The 15,391-nt window shown below is 42.0% G+C and overlaps 2 protein-coding genes across 3 annotated transcripts; both read left to right on the forward strand.

Moving 5' to 3' along the window:
* Positions 1 to 1,906: 1,906 nt before the first annotated feature.
* Positions 1,907 to 5,468, forward strand: LOC148864263 (RING/U-box superfamily protein). 2 transcript variants are annotated; one of them, XM_088977892.1, is made up of 7 exons: positions 1,907 to 2,110; positions 2,601 to 2,997; positions 3,909 to 4,043; positions 4,130 to 4,172; positions 4,500 to 4,568; positions 4,712 to 4,823; positions 5,039 to 5,468. In XM_088977892.1, exons 2-7 carry the CDS (start codon positions 2,663 to 2,665, stop codon positions 5,164 to 5,166), a joined length of 822 nt encoding a protein of 273 aa, XP_088834018.1. In that variant the 5' UTR covers positions 1,907 to 2,110; positions 2,601 to 2,662; the 3' UTR covers positions 5,167 to 5,468. The 2 variants fall into 2 exon arrangements, with proteins under 2 accessions (XP_088834018.1, XP_088834019.1); XM_088977893.1 differs by having other exon boundaries at positions 1,914 to 2,110; positions 5,023 to 5,468.
* A 4,891-nt stretch (positions 5,469 to 10,359) lies between these two features.
* On the forward strand, positions 10,360 to 14,157 carry LOC148864264 (uncharacterized). Its single transcript, XM_088981267.1, has 3 exons — positions 10,360 to 10,606; positions 13,080 to 13,510; positions 13,585 to 14,157. The coding sequence occupies exons 2-3, from the start codon at positions 13,223 to 13,225 to the stop codon at positions 14,029 to 14,031; spliced, it is 735 nt and encodes a 244-aa protein (XP_088837393.1). The 5' UTR covers positions 10,360 to 10,606; positions 13,080 to 13,222; the 3' UTR covers positions 14,032 to 14,157.
* The last annotated feature ends 1,234 nt before the right edge of the window (positions 14,158 to 15,391 follow it).

Consider the following 15,391-nt stretch of genomic DNA (forward strand, 5'->3'; position numbering starts at 1 on the left):
GACTTAGCTGTTTAGCTGGCGCGAGAATGAGAGATGCGGATGTCAAATTAGTTTAGTTATCGTTTTCAGTAGTTAACTAGTAATATTGCAGGTTGAATGGCCTGAAGCTCAAGGCTGACAAGGCTTAAACCACTATTTGTCGTACTTGTGATAAATTAAATTTTGAAACAATGGTTTCTCCTTTTATCATAAATCAGATTAATCAGATATTCTTTTTAATCTTCTGATTTCATTTGGGAATTAGTTACAGAATTATTATTTTTTTCTATTTTTTTTAACTATAACGAAGAATTTCCTTCACCACCCATTTAAAATTTCATAAAGTCGGTACCATGAGAAATATTTTTAGCCTTCTACACAACCCGATTTCGACCCCATCCAATCTACAAGTTTAATAACTTTATTTTTTAAGGGTTCAACTATGATATACAAAAGATATGATATCAGAAAACATCTAACTAGTCAAAGTAGAATCATAAACATGATAGCCAATTAAGTGTTATTTATCAAGATTCATGAGTGAATTTTGATTGGTCAAATCTCTCGGTACCATATCTTTTTCACATCATAAATTTTTCTATTTTTTAAATGTAATTTTATTGATTTATATGGGTGCAGGGCGCATACCTACTCCTAGTTATAGGTGCCCCACCCAGAACTTGGCCCGGAAATATCAGGCCTGGAGTGCGGGCTATGCCAGACCAGGAACCCAACAGCCATACATGACATTTCTACCTTGTAGAAACTTGGAACTAGCTTAGTGGTTCAGCCCCGCTCCCTTCTCACTTCTCAGAATATCTGACATTAACAAAAAAAAAAAGCTATCTGACTAGTTATACCTCTAGCTCGGCCCATTTATGGCCCAACAATGCAAAAGGGCAAATTACCTTTTTCTCCCCTTCTATTAAATTAACAAACGCAATTTATGTTTGAAACCAACGCGGTTTCCTGAGTTTTTTATTTTTTAAGGTGTGGAATGAAAAATTGCTTTTCCAAAAAATGTTTAATCAAACATCAAGCACGATCCAGAAAAACGGCATGGCTCCAAACATAGCCAATGAAAATGCTGGACGATGCTTAAATCTAAAACGCCAACAGCAGTAAGTAGTCGCAACTAGTTCAGATCTGTTCCTCACACCATCCTCACAGTGCATCCCATCCATTGTTTGGGAATATCTTCCCATAAATGATAACATCATGTGTGGGAGGTGTTCTTAATATACACTTGTGAAGCAATAACATCTTCGGCTGGTTATTTTAATTCTTATATATAATTATATATAATATTTAAATGTTTTATATAATTTATATATAATAATTAAATTATATAAATAATTTATATATTTATATAAATAAAATATTTATTTTATATATTTATAGTTATCTAAAATAGTTAATTGGTCGAATTCAAATCCAACGAATATTCGAATACTTAATTTTCAATATCCATTGGATATTGAATCAAATTCAGATATCTAATTTTCTAACCGGATTTAAATTTAAGATATTACCTAATTCAATTCAAATTTAATCCATTTACACCCCTAACTATAACATGTCGGATCACTTACCCACAACTATGCATGCCTACCCTTAAAACACTACATGTAAAAGGAGATGTTCCTACCCACAAACGCTGCATGTAAAAAGGAGATGTTCCTTATGTGTGAGTATGATGTTATGTGGGCAAAAAATCTGGGCTCACAGCACCTACCAACCACTTCTATTGGGATCTCTTACCCACAACCACCCTACCCACAAGGCGTGAAAAAAAAAAAACTACCCACGAATCAAACGAGACACATATCCGGTGTAACCTACACCCTCTATCTGGTGTTTCGAGGGGCACGTGTCACGTCTGAGGGGTATTGTATTTAATTTATTAGTATTTTGTGGTTTGTGATTTAATTGGTTTTGTGGCCACGGAATCAGTGACGCTAGCATTGCTCTAAACATTTACAATTCTAGACGGTGCGCGGTACACTTACAATTCCCGGACTTATTTCTTCCATTCCCGGCAAAACAAGAGCCTACAGGTCCTAGACTGTTCTTTTTACCGATCGAGTTTCTCCCGCCACGATTTCTTATCCTGAGAGCCCATCGTTTCCAGGTGCGACCTTCACTCTGTTCTTAAGATTTTTCCAACTTTTTCTTTTATTTTCTGGTGCTTTAATTCTTGTTTTCTATGTTCTCTTCTTTTAAACCCTTGTCTTTCTCTGCTTTCTAGTATTTCAGGTCGGTAGCAATTGGATATAAATTTTACTACTTTCCACTATTGTTCTGCCCTATGTCTTGATTATTTTGGAGGGGCACGGATTGTGGACTTGGATTTCGTTTCAGTAGATGTTGTGGTTTTTCTAGTTCATGCTTTGATAGTTACTGAAATCCTTTGCGTACTTGACTGGCTACTAGTTGCTGATTTTTTCTACAATTTCTTTGTAGATTGTCTGTTTCAAATCAAGAATAAGTGTTAGTTCGATTTGATTGAACCATAATTCGGTCTTATTTATTGCTGTTTTTTATGAATGTAGAAAGGTTCTGTTTCTAGGGTTTGGGAATTCCTGAATCTGGAAATTTTATTTTATTTTTTCAATTTACAGTCACGGTCTTGGTGACTTGGAGAACTAACTAAAGAGATAGTGGCAATACGGTATATAACCAAATGCAGAATGATGGATCCGATAGAGATGGCATCGCAGTGGGCGGACATAGTGTTGATCATTATGACCTCGAGAAACAAGGGAACATGGAGAGTGAGCCTCGGGAGGAGGAAAATGGAACCCAGTGTTCGTTACGGCAATCTGCCCAAGAAGGCACTGGGACGGTGCTCGCCCTTATGATCTCGAAGGGGGAGTCACAGTCTCAAGTGCCAGTGACTTCAGAGCTTAAGGGGAGTGTTACACTGACCAGGGGCACCAGCAGGGATGAAATTACTGATATGGTTACTCCTAAAAAAGGTTGCTTGTCAAGAAACGAAAGTTCGCACGAGCAATGCAGGTATTCCGTTGTTCTTATAATATCATATTTAGCACATAATATGCCTCAAACTCAGTAGATTTAAATCTTGTGATTTTGAAAGTCAGTAATCCATTTACTTGGTTGATGTTTGAGGACTTTGCTTCACTTTAGTTTTTCATTAGTTTGTGTTATATACTTGAGACTAAAGACTTCACTAGCTGTGGTGGCACTGTGGCAGTTATAGATAACAAGGTATATTATACCATTATGCCATTATGGTGTGTTTCTTTTCAAGTAGCTGCTTAGGGTCTGTTTGATAATAGCTCAAGTGGCTAAACTGAAAAGTTCATTGCTTTGTCTTTTAGTGAATAAAGTTTTAAGGAGGTTGTGGGCTCTTCAATGGCTTAAGCTGAACTTGGGTAGATTAATGTACCTTTGAATATTTGATTATTTAATGATTTTATCCACTAAAAGGTAAAGCAATAAGTCTGCTCAGGTCAGTAACTAAAATCATTATCAAACAGCCCCTTTGTGTGTTTTGATGAATCATTCATGGGACAAAATTAGAAATCCGTTAACATGCGAGAAGATATTAAACTGAATAGATGATTATATTTTTTATTTTTTTTATCCCATCTACTTGCAAAGATTGTTTTGTTCACATAGTTTGGCTTGACAAAGTTGAAATAAATATGTTTGACTAGGTGGTTTGCAAGTCATAATGTGCAGTCTGCGGGGATTTGTTCTCAATTGTTCCTTGAAATAATTTCAGTCAATTAATTGACATTTGTCATATTGCACCCTTTGTTAATGACAGTTCGAAATACTTATAAATGTTTCCATTGTATTGTCATGTTAGTGTCTTAGAAAAGTCATATGTAATTTTCTCTTCCTTCTCTGCCATTCTGCCATCAAGAAGTATAATGCTTCTTGTTTATGTTAATTAACAGAGTTTGTCAGCAGCAAACAGAAGAACCTCTTATAGATCTTGGATGCCAGTGTCGAGGTGGGCTAGCAAATGCACATCGATCATGTATTGATACTTGGTTTCGCACTAGAGGTTCAAATAAATGTGAGATATGCCAGTAAGTTGCCCACTGTACTGGCATGTATTTCAATCTTACCCAATCTTGAACAACGTAATAATAGGTTCTCTAACTTTTTTATGCAGACAAGTAGCAGCAAATGTGCCACGCCCAGAGCCCCAGTCAAGTGTAGGTGCATTTAATTGTCAGATTACTTTTAGAGTAAAAGATTGAAGATGGTGTTTCCTCCAGAGCTCCAAATATTTATTGATCTAGTGGTGGACCTCTGATAACTTGGCATAACATGTGTCATGTGTATTGATAGGGGATCTTTGGGATCACCATGGCTTTTCCCTACAAATTTTCCTAACAAAGAGATCCATTCCTAACCAACACCTGCAATTATTAACATGAATCAATCCATCCAAGAAACTTAAATTTAAATTTAAATTTTAAAATTTAGTAGTTATTAACATCTGACGTGCTTCAATGTATACATTATTTTTCTTGAAACAGACAAATTATTGGATTTGGAGGGTTGACCCAGCCTTTGGAAGATCTAATATTGCACAAGAACGTGAAAGGGTATGCAGTTTTGCGGTGAAGTTACTGTATTTTATCATGACTGTCATACACATCATCAAAATATTCACTATTTCTTGTTTATTGCCAATTTCCTTACAGTTTCCTAATCAATATTTGCCTGTTTCTTTTGGGTATACTTATAGTGGTTCAGTCCGCTTTGGGTGGCATTCTCAATCCTAATTGGTGGGCTTTTATTGGATGTGCTGATATCCATTTCACTTGGTGTCTCTGCACTTCCTGTGAACATTATTATAGGTAATCTCTCCATCCTTCACATATTATTTAGAGGCTTAGTTTGCTTAGTTTGACAACTATCCAACTTGATGCCACAGACTTGGACTTGAAATCTGTCCTCAATGGCAAATCCCACTGGCCTATTACATGCTTGCACAATTGAATCCTAGTGCACCAACCTAACACCTCTCACTAACTTGCCTCTTGTCCTGATTTGGAGGGATGAACCTGTGCAGGTGTGCTTGTTGTCCTAGGACTTGGAACTGCACTTCGTCTTGCACTCGAATGTTGTCATGAGTGGAGCTTACGGAGAGCGGTCCTGAGGGTGGATTCAAATAATCACCTCAGCTACCCAGCTGTGTAAGTAAATTTATATACAAAGTTACAACAAGAAGCAACACAATTTCCCCCTTTTTATTTGTTTATATATATATATATATATATATATATATATATATACATTGCTTCATATAAAAGGAAGGAACCATTGCGTAGTCCGATGGTAAAATTGCCCGCTGAACAAACATGAGAACATGGCCACATTGTTCAAGAAAATACCAAGGTTAGGTTTGTATCCAACGAACAACATTGGATAAAAGCCCTTTTAAATCTTTGTTTACAAACTAAACCTGATAATTCACATGTTGACAAAACATTGGACTCTTATCCTTTTCATCTCTCTCTCTCATCTCTCTCTTGTGCTGAATTAAATGGCGAGGCTCTTAACACATTCTGAAAGTTTTATAGTGGGCAAACTTAACTTTTTCAATTTCTATTGCATGCTTTCTCCCCTCTTTTTAATAAATAAGGTGTCGTTCGGCAAGTCTTTATAAAAAAATCTTCCAACGGTTCAGATAGCCAATAGACATATTAAGCTTTTGGGATCTTGTCTTTAAAGATAAAGACTGTTTGGTAAGTGGCTCGTTCGATTGGGCTTTTAAAAATGCGTTTAGAGGCTATTTATCATGTAAAAAGACTTCTGAAATTTGGCATTTTCAGTCTTTTCGGCTCTTAATTGTGCACACGTTTTTTTATCTTTCAAGTTTTTGGTTACCAAACTGAAAAAGACCAATTTCCGGTCTTTTGAGTCAGAATGTTATAACCCCAGTCCCAGCCCAGTCTACTTCAATTGGGGTTTCAAGTATTTTTTTGCAACGGGCTGGTTTAGGTCTCCTCTATCCCCTGAAGCGGTCAGATCTCCAATACACCCACTGTAAGGGGCGTATCAGAGGGGTCCCGGAATGATACGTATCAGCTGGTACATGTCGTATTTTGAACCTCGATTTTAACATTACTGAGATAAAAAACCCGAGATGAGAGGGGTAAGCGCCAATCATTACAGAGAATCAGAGAGTTCTGCATAGCAGCTGAAGCGTCGTTTGATCACCGAGGTTCAGTAGCTTGGACAGACATTTTTCACTTTCGAGATCCACAACTTGGTACTAGAGCGCCCAACATAAACTAAGACCCTGATTCCTAAGGTGTCAAAGCCCTTATAATCGTGACCATCACTTGGTCCGAGCGTCACATGCTACAATTGTTGAGTGTTATTCTGTGAATTGTTTCCAAGTCAAATAATTTTAACCCTAGGTCACGCAGCAATTTGCAAATTTGCATCAATTGAACGTATCAGAATTCTTTGCTAACGAGTTATAAAATTGCATATAAAGCTTGCATTCCCGAAATTGGACTAATTGAGACTAACGCCAGACATGAAACATCTTAACTTAAAAGAAAACTTAGGCTGCATTTGGCATTTCTTATTTTAAGGACTCATCTCCAACCACTATTCGATTGGAAATTGGCAGTGATTTGACACTCAAGTTTCAACCACTATTGAATTGTATAAATAGCTGTGTTTATTCAGGGCCTAAACTCATCTTGCAAAACAAACAAATTAATCCCTCCTATTTTAATCTTTCGGACAATCACAAAACATCAAATCTTATTCTGGAGAGGATTGGGAACGGCAAAATACTTGAGCAGTTATCCCTTGTAACAAGCAGGATATGCCATCTCCGGTCTTCGTTTCTGGCCTTCCTACTTACCGGCACCTAAGACTGCAATTTTTCAGTGTTTCACTTGCTTACCATCCGAATCCAGAGCCCCACACACAAACTTAGTTCCACCATAGAACCATTTAAGGTTTTTGTGAATTGAGAACTGTAAGTAGAACAACAAATTTAGAAGAGAAGATATACCACTAATTAGTGTTCTAATTCCCTTCTAGGATCATAGCCACCAACGGCAATGGACCCGAAGTAAGCAGTAGGGGTGGAGTTCGCATCGTCTGTCCCCTAAGCCCTAGGGATAGAAAATTCTGTCCCGTCCAATTATATTGGAACACATCACACTCTCCCTCTCATTTTGAAAGTTGAAATTAAGGCTTAGTTTGGAAGGAGAACAATTTGGAAGAGTACAAATGCAAATTATAAGGTTTTGCATTCTACATATTTGTATTTGTACAAATTATAAGGCTGTGTTTGTTTGCAATACAAACACCGAATTGGGGTATTAATGCACCCTGGTTCGCATTTGTTTGAAATGTAAAAAAATAATGATTATCAAAGTAAAATTGTATTTTCTAACACTTTGTACTCTAAAAAGAGAATATTATTGCACCTATTTTTGAGATACAAATTTGTATACATTTGATAATTAACTTTTTGACCAAAGTTGAGTCATTGGAGCATAAGATAATTAGAATAGTTAATGATGGGCCCACACCTTTGCACAGATTTCAAACAAATGAGATGAATGCAAAAACGGTTTAAAATGTGAATTACATTCATGAACCACCAAAAAATGGGTAAATATGTACATATCTACGTTTGCATTGCAAACAAACGCAGCCTTAACGGACTTTAGATGCTAACGGTAGTGTGGATGCCAATTTTTATCAAATTTGTTTAACCCAAGCCTACATCTCCTTTCATTTCATGGTTCACGCCGAGTATTCTCTTCCCCTCCCTCTCTCCACCCACTGCCCCTTCACCCTTGGACGTGAATATCATTCACTGTCATTGGAGATGATGCTCCAAGTACATCCTCTTCTCTTCTCCTCCTTTCCAACTGACACGCATCGTGACGCGAACTGTACCTGCAGTCGAGATGACTCTGCAACCCAACCTTTCTGTTGCAACCCTCTTTGGTGCTGTATTTCGGCCACTTCTGTAGCCCTCCCTCACCGCTTCAACGATTTCCTTGCATTCTGCATTGCGACATAAATCAAACATTAGTGTTAAGATTCACTCACAGCAGGCTTTCTTTAAAGGGTTTCTAGTAGATAAGGCCAACTTTTTGTCTTAAATATTAATGTTTTTATAAAATAACATTTTTGAAAAAATATCAAAAAGGGCAGTGGCACTGTTCATCTTCCTTTGTATTCATGTCGGCCATTTCAACGGGTCAACGAATCCCGACAGACCACCCCGCGGAGGCTCCAGAAGTTATCTCTCTGGGTTAGCAGAGAGAGTTGATTTCAGATACCCAAATAAAACACTCCCCGTAACCGTAAGAAAACAGTGGGAGAGAGGCAGAGAGAGATGATTTCAGATCCGTGGATCTTTCTCTGTTGTTTTCTTTCGTTTTATCTCTCCTCTCTCCTTGACAGACGTAGGGTTCTGTACTCAAATCAGAACTATAAAAACACCACTAAATAAAAATAAATTAATACTAAATAGTAAAAAATGGGTCTGCAGCTGACCTATAACACTGCAGAAACGATCGTTACGTTAGTCAATGGCCGTTTTCTTCTTCAAACTTCAAAGTTCAAAAACCTTTTATTTTAAGCGATCTTGCCAACCCAGAGAGATAACTTCTGGAGGGTTACAGGGAATGCCTAGGTGCTGGGTTTGCAAACCCAGAGAGATAACTTATGGAGCCTCTAGCACGCGGTGGAAGGCAGAGGAAGACGATGAACAGTACCACTATATTTTTCCAAAAGAGTTATCTTATTTTAACTATTTTATAAAAATATTATTTTTTATTCATATTCAGGGCAAAAAGTTGCCATTATGATAGAAACCCTTCTTTAAATTATGCTGAATCTGAAGATTTAACATTCCAATACAATGCTAGTCACATTTTTGTATACCTTTCTATTCATAACCTCTCCCTCACCCTGATAGTGGTTTCAAACAAAAGCCTAAGGACATCTCAGTGTCAATTGCTTGCTTTGCTAACGACTCCATAATGGCTTTAAGAGGAAATTCGACAAAATGAGTACTTCATGAGCCATCTATGAATCTGTTGTAGACTTCACACTCTTTTTTTTTTTTTTTTGTTATTATGATTTTATGTTTGGAGGTGATTTGGCATTTGGGTACTTTTTCATCAATCATATATCACAATGGATTTGTTAGCCAAGTTATTTGGTGAACTAATCCAAACTTGTAATTCATCAGAAAACCTAATCCAAACTTGTAAAGAACCATACAGAAACAGGTGGTGGATTTTAGTGCAAAAAGTTCAGGTTAAAATACCTTACCATGTTCCCATTTATATTACATTGAAAATTCAAACATTGAAGGCTTGAATAGAACACAAAAGTGGGGCACAAGGTTGAGATGTACATCATGGGATTGAACATGTGGCCAGTCATTTGAGTTCCCTATCTGATAGACAGTTTAGATGGCCAATCAAGATTATGCAAATCTCCAACCTTCTTTCAGCTCTATTTATCCTAAATATTAAGAACCGTTTTTCATGTTAGAAACGCCTTTCCTGTGTTCTAAACAGAACAAGGACTCTGCCATGTGGATACATCAGTAATGATACAACATGCAAAAAAAAGGAATATAAGAATTTGGAACAAAGAACATACATGTACAAACCAGAAATTCATTAGAACAACCATAGCTTAGTAGATCATGACTAAAGCAAGTCAGCTTGGAAATTCAAGCGAACAAAGATTTACTTATAAAACAAACTCTTAATGAAAAAAAAAAAAAAAAAAAAAAAAACTCTTTCAGATAAATGTTGTCTTGTGGAAGAACTTCTGCAATTCACCACACCACGATAGTTGCGGGGGTGAGGGCTACAGAGTTGGTCAGAATACAGCACCAGCGAGGGTTGCAGCGGAGAGGGAGGGTTACAGAAGTGGCTGAAATACAGCACCAGAGAGGGTTGCAGCGGCGAGATTGGGTGGTAGAGTCGTCTTAATTGCGGGTACAGTTCACGTCACGACGTGTGTCGGTGGGGAGGGAGGAGAAGAGAAGAGAGAGGGACTTGCAGAATCATCTCCGGTGACGGTAGGGCTGTCAATGGGTCGGGTCTACCCGATAGACCTGAACCGTCCGAACCGAACTTATCGATTCTAGTTCTATGATTCACTCCGATGGGTTGGTTATGATTTTATTTTATGTGCCCCGATTAATATCGGTTCGGGACCTGTTTTGATTATCCTAAACCGATTAGATCTGAACCGATTATATATACATGTTTTAAAGTAATAGGTATGCCTAAAATTGTAATTTTACCTTTTAACACCTAAAACCCTTGAACTCAAACCCCTTTGGCCTTTACTCTTTTGTTTCCTGCCGCTTGAGGCTTTAGCTTTTAAAGTTCTACTCATCACTTTCTCATTCTCTGAGAAAGTTTTTCATCACTGTCTTTGCGTCTCACCGATTCTCAGCCATCGTCTCCTTAGTTTAGTTTCTCAGTCACCGCCACTTTAGCTTCTAATCGGACTTCGACACTTCAGACCGGCACGATGGCACGACGGCACCTGATATTTACTTCAGACCTTCTGTAGACTGTAGTTCTGTTCTTCCTCAGCTCGTCATTTTTTCTGTTTGAAAAGGGTGAAGTTTTGGTCCTTGCTTCTAATTTTTGTTTCATTTTCTCTCATTATTTATTATTTTTTTGGTAAAGAATAGATGGGTGCATTTCAATATTTGGAACTCAACATTTCAATATTTGGTAAAGTACAATTAGTGGTGGTGGCCGGTGGGTGGTGGGATTGATGATGTTGTAGCCTATAGATGGGCCAGGGTAGTTTTGAGGGGAGGAGACATTGTTTGGCAATGGATACTGATGGAGTGTGATCCGGCTGGTCATAGCTGTCCGCTGTCTTGCTTCCTAATGGGGTAGCAGGGAACCTGAAATGGAGGAGATGGGAAAGCTCCGGGGGGAACCCGGTGTAGAGGCTCCGAAACTCAAGTTAAAATCCTTCAAAAGCAAGGTAATACCAGATAGTGCAAAGTTTGCATACCTCCGTTGTCGGGGGGTAGGGGGCTCTTATAGTCACTTCGTGTACTCGTCCCGAGGCCTTTGTCAGATCGGGTATGATTACCCTTTCGCTTGTCAATTCGGCCGTCGTCCTTTCTACTGAGACAGAACGGTCACTGCCTAACCGTCTAACTGGAGATGGCGGCGTCAGTGGTGGTGGCAGGTGGCCGTTTAGAGTGCAGCTGCCAAATGTCAGATCCCAAGTCAGTCAGGCATGGTGCCCTCGGGCACGGACTTCCCTAGTGTCAGGCATGGTACGACTTGTTAGGCTTTGGTGCCCAGAAGATGATGCAAAGTGTTGAGTGAGGCGGTCTTGTGCTCGGAGGTATCCCGAACTGTTACAAGGTGGGTCAGTTCGGCGAAGTGTATCCCGAGCTGTTACAAGGTGGGTCAGTTCGGCGAAGTGTGTGCCCTTGTTCCCGCCTAGGCTTGGCCCATTTTGCCGAGCTATCATTTCTGTCACGTGTCACATAATAAAGAGGTCGGGCCAAATCTTCCTTCATCAATTGCCCCCCACTCCTTGCGCCGAGGGTCTTGCCATGGTGCGGGGAGTTTTCGCGAGGTAGCTGGTGGATTTGTCCCGTCCTTCAAACATTTTCTATACGAGACGGTTTTGCTAGGGTTCTTTCGGTTTCCGAGAAGGCTGGAAACGTGCTTACTCAAGAACGCTGGTGGTTGTGATAGCGCGCGTTTTAAATTTCAAACCAATTCGCGCCGCTGGGATGTGACAGCGGGTCATTTCAAAAAGGCACGCCACTGCTCTACGTGCGCGGTCGACTGTCAGGGAGACGTGCGGTGCGTCAGTTTCGAAAAGACGCGTGTCGAAGCGACGTTGGTTTCAAAAAGACGTGCTGACGTTTTGCTTTTTTTGGAAAGACGTGCGCCAATCATGTCTCGACCTTAAGGGTTGTGCGGTCGGTAAGAACGTGGGCCGTCGGATCGTCTTTGGTCTACACGGTCGATTCTTGGTTACTGTAGCTATAAATAGTGGGGGACCCCGGTTGTTGTCACTTCTGCGGTTTGTCTACTGAGTTCGCGTCCAAACTTTCAGCTCGCGTCCAAGTCTTTTCCAGCTCGCGTCAAAGCTGATTTATACAGTTCACGGTTCTTTGGTTTTTCTTCAAACTTTCTGGTGAGTACTTTCTTGAATTCGTCTTTTCCCCAATGTCTAGCTTTGATAGCTCAGACGATTCTTCGAGTAGGGCCGATGTAGGTTCCACCAACCGAGCCGTGTCTCTAGACTGCCTCAGTGATCCTGAGGTGGAGTTTGACTACGAACCAATAGGTCGAGTTGCTTCGGGTAGTTTGGCGTCTACCTCCCGCCGAGGTCGGATGCTAGACCGGTTTGGCCCTTCGACCATGACGCCTGAGGGGCTTCATTCCATACTTCTGTCTTACAATCTTCCTGGGGGGTACACATATTTTATTCCTTAGGGTAGCTTTCCTTGGGAACACGGTCTCGACGAGATCGTGATTTTTCGAGAGCAGCTTGCTGTAGGGTTGCGACTTCCTTTCCATCCCCTTCTCGTCGAAGTCATAAACCACTTTAATGTCACCATTGGCCAGCTTCATCCGAACTCTATTCGGAACCTGGTGGGGACAATTTCCCTTTTTGCGAGCAGAACTTTCCCTTAGACTTAGAGATATTCTCCTCTATCTTGATGCTCAAGAGACAGGCGGGTTCTCTTCCTGGGGGGAGACGGGCGTATTACCTTTCTCCTCGCCAGGGTTTCAAGCTTCTGCACGATCTTCCTAATAAGGTCCCGGCTTGGAAGCGGGACTACTTTGGCGTGCGAAGTGCACAAGGATGGCCCTTTCAGACCGGGTGGGGTGAGGCCGCTCCCGATTTGGGCATAACTCTTGATAAAGGGACGGTGAAGGTCTCCGGCAATGGGCACGGCAAGGCTTAAAGTGCCACCACTACTTAACGGAGGCCAAGCTTATTGCAGTCGGCCTGAGTTCGGGTAGGTTTCTGGCTATGCGGTTTCTTGTTTGCTTTGTTCTCTCTCTTTTTTTTTTTTTTTGATGTCGAACTCGTTTCTGTAGGTGTGATGGATGCGGAGAGAACTCGTGGGGGGCGTTTGTTCCAAGGTATGAAGAGGAGGAAGCGGGTCGCCAAGTGAACTCGTAACGAGCTGCCCCTGGATGAGGAGCCCCAAGCCCCAGACCATACGCCAGAGGATCTGCCCATGGAGCCCGAAGTGACTCCACCGGTGCACGAGACTGCCGGGGCGCCTTACGCTGAAACCACTCATACGGGCGCTCCTGCGTACTCAAGTGCTCCTGCTCACTCCGGGTCTGCTCATACGCGGGCTAGGCCCTTAGGCTCGGGAGCTCAAGGGGAGTTTAGGAGCGTGTTGACGCCGAACTACGCTCTTCAGAAGAGTAGGGACGCTAGTTTCCCCGAGGAGGTCACGGCGTGGACCGATCTTCCCTTGAATCAGGTCGCTTGCCGCGCCGTAACACATGCCATGGTGGTAAGTTAGATTCTGTCTTCCTTTTTTATTCTGTTGCTTCTGCTATCATTTTGCTCACTTGTTTCTTTTGGTAGGTGAATTCTTCGATTCATGCCTTGGCGGCCCAAGTGGAGAGGAGCTCGCGGTCGCGAGCTGCTGAGGCTGCCGCTCATGTTGCTGAAGAAGCCTTCCGTGCTATAGAGGCAAATACACGGGCTGCTGAGGCGGCTGCTTATGCTGCTGAAGAGGCTGCTCGCGTCGCGATGGCCAAACAGGCGAGGTCTCAGCGTGACGCCGAGGCCATGGGGGTAGTTGTCAAGCATATGGCGGACTTGAAGTTGGATTTGCAGCATCAAGTCGAGTATCTTCAGGAGGACATCAGGGAGAGAACACAGATTTTTTCCCAAGGCATTGAAGATGCCAAGAAGAAGGCAGTTGAAGACTACATTGCCTCCCCGCGTTTTGACGATCTGATGGTGGACTCTTACAGGAGGGGGTTCAAGTTGAGCCGGTGGATGATCCGGAATACGTACCCTGAATAAGAGGCAGGGCCTTCGGGTGTTGTTGAAGTGCCTTCCGATGGCGAAGAAGTGGCTCCGGGCATGTAAAAATTTTTTTTTTGCCAATGTACTGTTTCTTGCAATGGAGTGTCTTTTTCCCCTTGCTCATCTTCCCCGAGCTGTTTCTTTGTCGGGTTTTTAAATTTCCGTGGTCTTTTATGCTGCGAACTGATTTTTTGCCGAGCTGATAATGTGCTGTCTACGCCGAAGTTCCTCGGCTTGCCATGTGGCAGATAGGGCCTGATTTCGTCCACTTCGCTAGGTGGTTTATAGGTAGTATCGCCTCAAGTTCACGATGTTCCACGTTCGGGGTACTCGTTTGCCTTCCAAGGTTTCGAATTCGTATGTGCCCCCGAGCGCTGTTTTTACTTTATAGAGCCCTTCCCAATTAGGTCCAAGCTTGCCGATGCCGGGTTCGGGCACCATAATCTTACGGAGGACCAGGTCGCCGACTCGAAAGCTTCGTTGCTTTACTCTGCTATTGTAGTAGCGAGCTACCTGCTGCTGGTATGCCGCTGTTCGGATGTGCGCGAGGTCCCTTACCTCGTCCAGTAGGGCGAGGTTGGTGCGTAGCTCGTTTCCGTTCGTCCGATCGTCGTATGTTTCTAATCGCAACGTTGGTATTTCGATTTCTGCCGGGATCACTGCTTCAGTGCCATAGGTGAGGTTGAAGGGGGTTTCTCCCGTGGCTGCTTTTTCGGTCGTTCGGTGAGCCCATAAGACACTTGGTAGCTCTTCGGCCCATAATCCCTTAGCTCGATCCAGACGTGCTTTCAGTCCGCGTAGGATGGCTATGTTCATTACTTCCGTCTGTCCGTTTGCCTGCGGGTGCTCGACTGACGTGAAATTTTGCCGAATCCCCATGTTCTGGCACCACTCTTGGAACTTGATATCCTCGAACTGTTTGCCGTTGTCGGAGATTAGAACCCGAGGTAACCCGAACCGACATACTATGTTCTTCCAAAAGAAGTTCTGTATGTTTCGAGCCGTAACAGTTGCTAGAGGTTCGGCTTCTATCCACTTCGTAAAATAATCTACCGCAACAACTAAGAATTTTCTTCCGCCTGTTGCTGGTGGGAATGGCCCTAGGAGGTCGATGCCCCATTGTGCAAAGGGCCACGGGCTGACGAGGTATTTGAGGTCGGAGGCAGGTTGATGGTGGATGTTAGCGTGCTTCTGACACTTGTCGCATTTTCTGACGAGCTCGACAGCTTCTGCCTTCATCGTTGGCCAGTAGTATCCTTGTCGAAGTGCCTTTTGGGCGAGTGCTCTGACCCCAAGTGTCCGCCGCACAGGCCTTCATGAGGGTTGCGGAGTACAAACTCGGCTTCGGTAGGTCGCA

Source organism: Nelumbo lutea, chromosome 3, assembly GCF_056320005.1.
Source record: "Nelumbo lutea isolate HS-2025 chromosome 3, American lotus-T2T, whole genome shotgun sequence".
In the NCBI taxonomy this organism is placed as follows: domain Eukaryota; kingdom Viridiplantae; phylum Streptophyta; class Magnoliopsida; order Proteales; family Nelumbonaceae; genus Nelumbo; species Nelumbo lutea.